Below are 12505 nucleotides of genomic sequence, written 5' to 3' on the forward strand. Positions count from 1 at the left end.
TATAAAGTTTTATATAGAAAATATCTTAACAATAGACAGTGAAAAATGCAAATTTATTTAAATAACTAAGCTTATTTGAAAAGTAGATAAAAGTGTAAAAAAATTTATGGAATATTACAAATTTCGAAGTGTACAGCATCCAAATGTCACAGGTCACTGTTAATAAAGGTGCCGGTATGCTGTGCCGTTGCATACTGTCCCAAAAAAAGCACTGGCCTCTACTAATGCTAAAATCGAAAGAGGCCTCTGTTCTCAGGATCCATACTAAATACAATGCAGTTTCGCAGAGAAAAAAACAGATTTTGTGTATTCATCAATATCATTGATGAATACACAAAACAACAATGGACCCAGCACTGAACCCTGGGGAACTCCACTAATAAGATTAGTCCACGAAGAGCAGTGTCCATTGATTACTACTTTCTGTCGTCTTCCACTCAACCATCCCTTTATCCATTGTAGCAACTTGCCCTTAATGCTATACTGCTCCAATTTGTTCAGCAGTCTTCCATGTGCAACAGTATCAAAAGCTTTCCTGAAATCCAAGTATATGTTATCAGAATTATTTTTTGCATCCAGTTCCTTTGTGACCACATCATAGTATCCAATCAAATCGGTCAGACAAGACCTTCCTCTAACAAACCCATGTTGTGTCTTTACTACTACTACTACTACTGCAGTCTTGTCAAAATGATACTGCAGTGCTTCTTTAACCAGTGAATCTACAGACCAGTCAGTTTAACACAAGTTAAACTGACTGGTCTGCAGTTACTTGTGTCACCTTTTGAACCCCTTTTGTGAATTGGGGATGCATTTGCACATCTGAGTCCAAGTAACTCTCACAATTTTGGCTAAGGGTTTGCTTACTTCCTTTGCTACCTCCTTTAATATAACTGGATAGATCCCATCCACCCCAAGTGCCTTCCTTTTATTTAACTTCAACAATTACTCCTCCTCTTTGCTCTTAGTTATTACAAAATCACTTAGCTCCCTGTTGGAGTTTGATAAGCTTCTGGAATTCCTCTCCTTGAACAACTCATCTGTGAATATAGATGCAAAATACTCATTCAGTTTATCATCTAACTGAGCATGATCATCAAAAGTCAAACCCTCTATGTTAAGTGGACCAATCTAATTCATGCCTTTCCTTCTAGAGTTTACATCAGTAAAGAACTCTGCTGTTTTTCTCTGCATCCTTTGCCAAAGATTTCTCATCTGCCTTTGCCTGCCTAACTTCCATTGTGACTTGATTACAGATTTGCTTATATCTGCCATAGGCTTCTATGTCACCTGATAATTTATATGCATCCAATGCATTTTTCTTCTCTTCCACGATCCTCTTTAATTCATCTGACGTCCATTTAGGCCTAAACTTTGAACAGTATTTCTTAGTTGGTATGAAAAGCCTAGTAGCCTCTAAGATTAAGTCCCTGAAGGCTTCCCATTTAGAATTCACCTTTGGTAGCATCATCAATTGATCCCACTGTATAGAATTTAAACACTATCTGAGACCACTGTAGTCGCCTTTATGAAAGCAAAGGCCCTTCCTTTTACCCTTGATAGTAGTTACATCTTTAAGTAAATCCCACATCAGCACACTGTGTTTACTCTCATCCAGTGGTTCCTTTATCTGCAAATTCTTAATACATGAATAATCACTGCTAATAATCAGATCAAGGGTATTACTCTCTCTGGTTGCCTCTCGAACACGTTGCTGTAGAAAACAGTCATCCAATAAATCCACAAAAGTTTTGCCAGTGTTTGTGTGACCAACCACAAGTTCCAGTCAATATCTAGAAAATTAAAATCCCAATTATAAGACATTCTGATTTACTGGTCCCACTCTATTTCTCTCCATAATTGCTCATTGTACTCACCAGATTCATTAAGCCTATAACACACACACACACTCTCATTTTCCCTTTCCCAGTGCTTATGTCACACCACACTGACTCAACATTGTATTGTCCACCAGTATCAATTGGTTACCCTTCCTGAGATTTTATGTGTTTCTTAACTAACAGCATAACATAATCAGTGTGCTGATATGGCTGAGTTGTTCATTTCATGTGTCCTTCCTTCTACAACACTCATTTATTGAGTGCATTTGAATGGGTGCATATTTGTATTAAGTTGCAAAAATTGCAGTTAATTTTGATGCAGGTTTTTGTTCTGGCAGCAAACATCTTAAATAATGCAGGTCAATGATGAATACCATACTGGAGGATCGTAACATAATTCAAAATTTCCTTTGAAATTTTGCACAGAGTTCTATGTTTTTGGTAATAACTAAACTGGTGCATAAGTTTAGGTGGCACCTAGATGTAAAACAAATATGTTCAACTCTGATAAGTATGATCATTTTATTTTAGGTTGTCTTTTTTGGAGAAGAAGCTGTTGATGCAGGTGGAGTTAGAAAGGTAATTTTTTTTTTTTTTCCCCATATTTAAATATAATTTCTGTAGATTACCCCATAATATTGGATCATCATACATAACCTTATTATATACAGTGATAATATAAAAATACAATTCTTAGAACTTTCTTCACATTTAAGTAATGATTAACACACCATTTTTAATATTAGTAGTGGAATAATGCTGCTTATACAGCATACATAAAAAGAAAAAAAAAGAACTACTCACATAATTTGCCATATCCTCTAATATATTTTTTAAATTACTCAGACTATCCACTTCCCAGAGCTGAATGGAAGTTTGTTCCTACTGGGAGTCCGTATGGAACAAGCAACGATATTGGCTGTGTTGGGACCACTAAGAACAAAACCAGACACACATATACTTGCATATAGTAAATAAATAATTTACTATTGTAAATAAATAATTTACTATTGTAAATAAATAGTGAATAAATAAACTTGTTGAATTTGGAGAATAGGAAATAAATTTGTTGAATCTGAAGTATTGTTAACACATCAAATTTGGAATTTATAGAGATATCAGACCTGTTGCCACTCAGACTTACAGGTTACAGAATTCAAATGTGATGAGTACAATGTGAATAAAAAGGACAGACAGGACAGGATGGAGTTGGGGAAAGAGTTATGGCAAATCTGTGCTAATGCACCTGGTTGATGGGGGCTTCTGAGATAACATTGAGTCTGTTTGGTGTGATGTAAGAACTGGGAAAACAAAAATGAGAGTATGAATATGTTATAGGCCAAATGACTAATGAGCATAATTGTCACATACACAGACAAATAGACTGAGCCAGCAAATCAGAATGTATTATAATGGGGGATTTTTTACTTTCACAATACTGACTGGAACTTCAAGTTGGTCATTTGCATGGTAGCTAAATTTTTTTATATTTATTGAATAACTGTTTTGTATACCAGAATATTAGAGAAGCAACAAGAGAAAACAGTACATTGATGTGATTATCAGTGGTAACTCATCATGCATTAAATGCTAGATAAAAGAACCACCAAGTGGCATTAATCATAGTGTATTGATGTGGGATTAACTTAAAGTTATAGCTACTGTCAAGGGATGTTACTTTTCTTAGACTTAGTGTCACTCAAACATAAGTATTGGGAATTTGAATATGGGGGTTACAATGTATACAGGAAGGACAGACAGGACATTTGAAATGGAGAGGTTATGCTTGTAGTTAAGAAAAATATTGCATCTGAGGCAGTGCATCAAGATGACTTGGGTGATGAGTGCAACGTTGAGTCAGTTTGGTGTGATATAAGCACTGGGAAAGCAAAATTGAGAGTAGGAGTGTGTTATAGGCCTAGTGACTGTGATGAGTATACCAAACAGTGAAATAGAGTGGGCAAGCAAATCAAAATGTCTCATAAATGAAAATAATAATCCATGAAATCCATGGATGATTGTTTCTGTTTACCTTTGCCTTTCTGTTTACTTTTGACAGTAGCTATGTCTTTAATTAAGTTCCACATTAGTAGACTGTGATTGACGCTACTCTTGATCTGGTTATCAGCAGTGATTCTTCATGCATTAAGAATCTGCAGATAAAAGATCCACCAAGTAGCGTCAATCACAGTCTACTAATGTGGAACTTAATTAAAGACATAGCTACTGTCAAAGGTAAACAGAAAGGCTTTTGCTTTCCTAAGGGTGACTGCAGAGGTCTCAGATAGTTTTTAAATTGTATGCAGCAGAACCAACTGATGATGTTACCAACAGCTAATTAAAAATGGGAAGTATTCGGGGAATTAAACAAAGAAGCTACTAAGCTTTTCATACCAACAAAGAAATACTGTTCAAAGCTTAGACCTTTAGCATTAGTAGAGGCATACGATGCAAGAATGCAAGCTTATGCAGCATCGGCTAAAAAAAAAAAAAAAACTGTCCCATTTCATCCCTTCTTTTTTTCCAAATGCCTGTCCAGCTCAGACTTAAATTTATTTAGGCTATCAACTTCCACAACAGATGATGGAAGTCTGTTCCACCAATCAACTACCCACTGGCTAAAGGCAAATTCCCTCACATCTATTCTACAATTGTCCTTCCTCAGTTTAAATCTATGCTCCCTCAGGTTCTTAATCTGAACAAGAGGAAGAATCCCATCAGCATTCACCTTGCTCAACCCATTGAAGGCCTTATACACCGCAATCACATTTCCTCATTGCAGGAGACATTATTGGCCACTGCTCTTCAGGACTAATGATATCAGTGGAATCCTTCAGGGTTTATTGTTAGACCCTTTGTTATTTTCATTATTTATTAACATATTGGTGAAGGCATATTTAGTTTAATGTTTACAGGTTACATATGATATGAAAGTTGGTAGGATGGTTAATGACAGAAATCAGGATGCAATGCTGCAACAATGTGTAGGAAAATTAGTCAGATGGAGTGATAAGTGGCATTTGAGTTTTAACATTAAAAAATGCAAGATACCATTTGGTAAGTACAGTGCGTCCCCAACATTTGATGGTAATCCATTCCACAAAACCCATTGTATGTTGAAAATATTGTAAGTTGAAACCAATTTGGTAAGTACATGGAAAAGGTTTATTGTAAGGCAAAAAAAATGACAAGTTTCTTTTCTTTGCCTCTAAAAGACAGATTGGCTATTCATGGTGAAACTGTCATTCTATTTAAAATTTTTTATACAGTACACATCCTGACACACTATTGAAAACATCAATTTAAAATTTTTAGAAATTTAGCACTAGGGTGATGTTTATTTTTGTTTCTTTCACTTGGTTGCAAGTTTTAATTTTCTTCATAAATGCTGGATAGAATTCCTAAAATCAATTACAAATCATTATCATTGTTTTTAAATTAAATAGTATACAGTGATAGTCATCGTCACACCTCTAACTCTTCACACCTAGCAAAAGGTTATAGAATATGACTTAAGGATATACAATAATCCCTTCCCAGCCAAGGTTTGCTAGCTGTGAATTTGAGGTAATGCTATTTTATATTTGTATACCAAAATTCTATACCCTGCACTTTTTATAATATATACACACAGAAGACACTGCTTGTTATGATCACTTCAGGACCCAGCTTAATCAATAATAATATCTGATTGATAACCATTACCAATGAAACAAGAATGCAGCTGTTCAGCATTGTTTATTGAAGACAAGTAAAAATGTGTACATAAAAGGGGGAAGTGGACTGAAAAAAACATGAAAATAAAGAAATATAAAATATTTTCATTTTATTATCCACTATTTCTTTGAGAAAGTCATCAGTAAAATTGTTCCAGGAAATTTATACCATTAAAAACCAATAAAGAACCTAATAAAATCAAGAATTACAAAAAGGTTAACTCTACTATAAAAGGCAAATTGGTAGGAGTACAGATAATACAGTACTTTCTTTCATGTTGTAGCAACTATACAAACTGTAGAAAGCAACAGCAGTAACTGAACACAAAGCATATCAGAGTTCAAGAACAAATCAGAATATTGCTTAATGACTTCCAGTGCACATGCGTGTTGACTTGGCACATTATGGCCTTAGCTACCAATGTGCCATTAAAAATAAAATCAAGCACATGCGTAAACCATGATACAGCATAAAAGTGATAACATAAACCAAAGTGATGATTACAATATACATAGTGCTTTCTATGTATTAATATACATCTGGTTGGTGACTTCATAAAAGTGATTACATTATCCATTATCATAATAAGCAGTATGTGCTAGTCAATCCAGCTTCTTTAAACTAAAGAACATAATTATGGCATCCACCTCCTGTAAATGTGGGGATGAGTTTGGAATAGTGTGGAGGGAGGGGGAGAGGGTTGTTTATGTATGAGAACCATCCCAGTGGTTCTCGTACTTGGGTCACTTAAGTAACACTTGCTGTTATTAGATGCTGTATTAGTGACACACCCAAAGAGTTATTTCTGTCAAAGTCAGTGGAGATTTTCTAATAGTGTGGCACACCATTGTGCTGGACATACAGTTTGGGAATTGTAGAGTGTTCTCTCAATGACACACTCATCACTACCGTATGTACAATATTGTGCATGGACATGTTTCTGCCTCTCTGCAGATTTTCATGTTTTTGACTAATGTTTATGTTTTTCCCAGATGTGTTTTTAGCTATGCTCTGAAAATTAACAATGTTTCACATTATCAAATGGCGTAACCTAGGAAAATTGTCAACATGTTTTTTGTGTGTATCTTATCTTTCTTGTTCCATCACCTTGTTCTTTTTATTATTTCCTTATAGTATTGTTAATGTTGCCATTGTTTTTAAATCATGTAAATGAAAAATGAAGTCCCTTGTGTGTGTGTGTGTGTGTGTGTGTGTGTGTGTGTGTGTGTGTGTGTGTGTGTGTGTGTGTGTGTGTGTGTTTCGTTTTTGCCAAATGTGGTACTTTTCAGGAATGTATTTGCCATGGTTGGCAATGTTTACATATGATTGCAAACTATGATTACTTCCCTCTGATGATTTAATAAATCTTCAATAAATTTGCCAGGTAAAAAAAAAAAATTAAAAATTGTGAAAATTCATAATAATCTGCATATAGATAATATGGTTTTACCGTGTTTATATTTTTATTAAATTGCAATTATTATTTTGTAATTTTTGAACATTGTCATTATTTTTAAAGTGATTTTATTCTTATTCAGTAATTGAAGTTACAATATAATCAGAACTGTTTTAATGGATTCTGCAAGAGATAAAAATTAGATAAAAAATAATAAAATTTTGTTATTTTGAGTTCTTAATATAGTTAATTTTATGTTCTAGGAATTTTTTATTCTCTTATTAAGAGAGATCTTAGATCCTAAATATGGAATGTTCACTGAATATCCTGAGACAAGATGCATTTGGTTTAATGCTCAGGTAATGTTTTTACTAAGTATTTTTTGTTTTGATTCTTATAGCATTTTATTTCTATAATTACAAAGTTACATAATTAAATTAAAAGCATGTGTAGAATTTGTTTCATGTTTATCATTGTTTAGATGGAACTCTTGATTTGTGACTTGGGAAATACCATCTTTAGGAAGAATACAAAAAAGAACAACAGTCAAACATAAGCAGTGATGTGCAGAATGATTTTATGTTCAGAAAGATAAAGATTGAAAATCAGTAGCTTGGAATATACAATGATTGGAATAACTGCACATTTACAAAAGGTGACCTTATAAAAACAATTAAAACAGCCTAACAAACACATCAACATTCATATCAGATGTTCCCCCATATGCATGCTAGAGGTTCACTGCACATTTTTAATGAAGTACTGAGGACAAAAAGCATCCTATAAATTTAAGATGTTATATAGCACCAAAGTTAAGTCCAAAAGAACAAATGATTTAAGCCCAATTTCATTGGGTGCAAGTTGCTCCCAATGAAAATAGATGTTTGATTACAGTTACGAAATTTTAACTTGATTGTGGAATTAAATCTGTATATTTATTTATTTGTTTATTTTTCTCTGCTTGCGCGTAAATAAATTGCTAGTTATCAAAAGGATTAATCATGGAAGCAAGGAAAATAGTATACACAACTGTATACTAAAAAAAAAAAAAAAAAACTTTCAAAACCGATTTTCAGGATGTTAGAATGGGTAAATTCACAGTTTCATTTGGAGGAATCGTTCAGTTGGTGGTTTTTATATCCTTGATGTTTTAATTTTAATACATTCACTGCCACCTATATTTGAGAGTTGCATTCATGTGCCATAATATTCAGAATATTGAGAAGTAACAACATTCCAAAATCCTCAACATTTCAAAATTTTGTAAATAATGGTTGAAGAGTTTGGAATTCATAACTAAAAGTGAATACTTACATTTGCTGAGCTTATTTATGGCAAGTATATTCTGTGTAGCAAATTTATTCTGTGTACTCAACACAAACAAAAAACAAATAAAAATGTGTACTAAGCTATAAACAAAAATGAATCATTGATGCTGATAGCCCAGAGTTCAATCAGTGTGCTGACAGAATCAATTAGTTTGTTTCATGTGCCTTTACTTTTTGCTCATATACTGACCACTTAAGAATGACCACCTATATGCCTTAAAGTACCATTTGACATTTGTCAGATATATTGAACATGTTAACTTCACTTAGCAAAGTGGTATTGAAAACAAGAGAAAAGTTTCTTAAGCAGCTTTATGGTTTATCTCTTCCATAAATAATGACTTAATTTATGCACACAAAAAAAGATTTACTTCCACACAACCAGAGCCTACACTGCTTGACTGCTCTGAAGTAACATCAAACAGCCGACCGGGCTAGCCGGGTGGGTAAAGTGCTTGCCTGGAAACCCAAAGGTCGCGGGTTCGAATCCTGCCTCGGGCTTGGATCAGAGTACCGCAAAAACCTTGGGAGGTGCATTATGGCCACAGAAGCCGATGCGCCAACAACTAACTAAAACAAAAAAAAAAAAAAAAACATCAAACTAGTCAACAATTTGTGCAGTGACTCTATTGTAATTAGCATGAGTAGTTGAACACAATGTTGTGAAGTGTATAGACTGATCAGCAATGCTGGAAGAGAGAAGTATCATATATTTTTGCACAGATTACAAGTATTAAATAGCAAAAGATATACCAAAATGTATACTAAATGCATAATATACCAAAATGTATACTGGTTGGTTGGTTGGTTGGTTGGTGTCGTGTCCATTTGAAGTCAAATTGAACCATGCGCTGATATCACTGCTTTAGCTAAGTCCACGATCTTTTCGTTATAAAGTTCTCCCTGAAAAGGGGATTCGTCCATGCTTTGCAAAGTCGCCTGAATTGCAGGACAGCTGAAGATGTGTTCCGGAGTAAGCTGTTCTCTCGGGCAGTTTCTGCAAAGTTTATAAGTTCTGGTACCATCCGCACTAATTTTCATACCTGCCATGTGTCGAGTTCTCAGTCTGGCAATGGTCTTAGTGATGTTCCTATTTGCATTTATCTCGCAGATTTGGTGATCAGTTTCTATATGTTTCTGTCTGAGTCTGTGTCTGGCGATGGCATTAGCATCATCTAGAGTTATGGTTTTTGAGGTGTTGTGATTTAAGTTTCTTGCCTCTTTTGCCAGTTTATCGGCCGCCTCATTTCCTTCTATACCCACATGCGCAGGCATCCACTGTAGTGTGCAGCTCTTTCCCAATTGATGAACTGTCTCCAAGTGTCGGTGAATGTCCTGTGTGAGTCCTGTGCGTCCATGTTTTATTGCCAGCAGGGCCGCTCTTGAGTCGCAGAAGATTACAAGCCCTCTGGCTCTGTCTATGTCTCTTAGTGAAATATAACTATTTAGGGCCTCAAGGATTGCCCTTAGCTCACATGTAAAGTTAGAGGCGATGCTGCCTGCACCTATGCTTTGTTGCATTTTTGTAGTATTTGTCAGGGTGGTGTGTATGCCTGCTCCGCCCTTGAGGATAGTCTCGTCAGAGGATCCATCGGTATACATCTGTACTAAGCCACACCTCGAATAAGTCTCAATTGTTTTGATTCCTATAGCTTTGACAATGGTCTCGATTTCTTTTTTTGTACAGTGTTCCACGAGATCCAAATTTATTGTGGTATTTTGGGGGATGCAAGATGGTAAGGTAGGCTCTTGAAGTATGTCATATTTTGTGAGTTCAAGATCAAGACTTTCTCTGATTTCCTTATCGTATTTCATGGTGGATGACCTTTTGAGTCTTGACCTGCAGTTCCAATTTATAAAGGTCCTACGGGAGATATGATCAATGTCTCTGCTGTTAGCCTTATTTGTGAATTTAATTGTGTGATATCTTCTTTGATTGAGTGTCTGAAGGCCGCATTCCCGCTCTGGTTTGGTGTTGTTTGTAGACGAAACAGCCCCGATGATTATTTTGGCTGCTCTTGCTTGGATCCTGTCCAGTTTTCCAAGTGCAGACTCAGAAGCATGTGCCCATATTGGTGCTGCATATTCCAAATTAGCCCTGATAAGTGAGGTATAAGTTGTTTTAAGTGTTTTCGGATTTGCTCCCCAGTTCGTACCACATAAGCTTTTTAGGATGTTTAACTTCTTCAGTGCTCTGTTGGAGCTGTTTTCAATGTGTTTGGTGAAACGTAGTTCTGTGTCGAGGGTTATACCCAGATATTTTGGGTTAACCATTTTTGAAGTGGGCACGCCGTCTATAGCGGTAGCTGGGTTAAAGTTCTTTCTGCGGCTTCTGTCTGTGGTAAAAACTGTGTGGTTAGTTTTATGGGGCTTTATCTGTAATTTCAGTTCTCTTGCCCAGTCCACAATTCCTTTTAGTGATCTGTTTATGGATATTTCTGATTTTGCCATGTCTCTGCTGGTATGCCATATTGCTATGTCATCTGCATAGCATGTAATCTTGGTGTCTTCGTCTATATGTTGATGGACGTTATTAGTGTATAGCAGGAAGAGCAGGGGACTGAGAACAGAGCCTTGCGGGACTCCCTGCCATGTTCTTCTGTCCCTGGAGTAGGCCCCATTATATCTTACTCTGATCTTTCTGTCTCTTAGAAAGTCTGCAATCCATATTAGGGCGTTACCCTTTATACCATGTTTGTATGCTATTTCAATTAATTTCTTTCTCCAGACTGTGTCAAAGGCCGATGACATGTCGAGGAAGACAGCAATAGTCTTTTTTGAAGGGTTTTCTTGCAAGCCGTCTATGATTGACTGACATAGATAAAAGAGTTGATCTTCTGTGGCATGTTGTTTCTTGTAAGCTGTTTGGTAGAAATTTAATATTTTCATTTTTATGAGTTCATTCATAATTCTAGAATGTATTATACGTTCCGTGATTTTGCAGAGAATACTAGTGAGTGCAATGGGTCTGTAATGTTTACACTCGGTGGGCGATTTCCCCGGCTTAAGTAAGGGGACAATGATTGAGGTTTTCCATGCCTTGGGGAGTTTTCCCTTTTGCCAAGTTATGTTTATTATTTCCAGTAAGCATTTTGTAGCGGTTTCTCCAAAGCGCTTGACCATCTCCCCAAAAATTAGATCACTGCCTGGAGATTTTCTTGCATCAATGTTCCTGATCGCTGTCTTAAGCTCTTGGCAAGTTATAGCCTGAGTAAAGATATCATCATTTTTGTATCCTCTTGCCTCTGTCAGAAGTCTTCTAACTCTTCTATTCAATTTCTTTATTTCCCTATTGAAGGATAATTTACTGATGTTGGAGTAGTGTGTTGCTAGCATATTTGCTGCCGCTTTGTTTGTATCTGCATCAGAACCAGAAGAGTTAATGATGTTTGAATTCTGATCTGTTGTACTAGAAGAGCATTTATTTAGGGCTCCGACGACTTTCCAATACTTTGCATCTTTCCTTGGGTCTAAGCTGTTGCAAAATTCTGCCCATTTTTTACTCTTACCCTTTGCTATCTCTTCCTCTACCTTTCTTGTAGCTTCGGCAAGCCTGTTTCTGTTTAGGCTTGTGTTGTTGGTCTTTACTAGTTCGTTTAAATGGTCCCTTTCTTTAATCAAAGAATCAATGTTGAGATCTTTCCAATAAGGGACCCACTGTTTTTTCCTTTTACCTCTGGGTATGAACCTCTTGGCTGCAATTGTGATGTTCTTTGTAAAGTTTGAAGTCTTTTCTTCAAGACATTCAGTTCGAGGCTCATTTAAGCATAGTTTGTCCAGTAACTGTGTAAAACCTGTCCAATCTGCTTTTCTGAAGTTCCATGATCTCTTTTTCTGGTCAACTTCCTCCGCTTGAAATTTAAGTGTGGTTATAATGGGGCGATGATCACTCATGGCACTATTCAAGATTCTCCAGCTGCAAAGGCTTGAGATATGATAGCTGACTGCTGTGAGATCAAGGGCAGATTCCGTGCCAGTAGTTCTTGATAAGTAGGTATTTTGCTTGTTATTTAATATGATCAGACCTAGATCAATTAGGATATCTTCTACCTGCTGTCCCTTTTCATCCAGGACAGGTGATCCCCAAGTGGGACTTTTTGCATTAAAGTCTCCTACCATAATAACAGAGTCTATTGGGATGTTGCTTATTTCATTGAATGAATTGGGGCTGATGGAGGAGTTATCAGGACGATACACATTGACCAAGATGAAGGAGCGCTCTG

General features: G+C 36.0%; 1 protein-coding gene across 1 annotated transcript in view; it reads left to right on the top strand.

Moving 5' to 3' along the window:
* Window positions 1–12505, top strand: part of Herc4 (HECT and RLD domain containing E3 ubiquitin ligase 4) — a 768218-nt gene that overhangs the window by 484673 nt on the left and 271040 nt on the right. Inside the window, exons 19-20 of the mRNA XM_090378812.1 lie at window positions 2373–2420; window positions 7218–7313. Coding sequence (XP_090234938.1) covers window positions 2373–2420; window positions 7218–7313 — 144 coding nt within the window. The remainder of the gene's footprint in view (window positions 1–2372; window positions 2421–7217; window positions 7314–12505) is intronic.

This window comes from Mastigoproctus giganteus, chromosome 8, assembly GCF_048544385.1.
Source record: "Mastigoproctus giganteus isolate SK-2022 chromosome 8, ASM4854438v1, whole genome shotgun sequence".
NCBI classification, from domain to species: Eukaryota; Metazoa; Arthropoda; class Arachnida; order Uropygi; family Thelyphonidae; genus Mastigoproctus; species Mastigoproctus giganteus.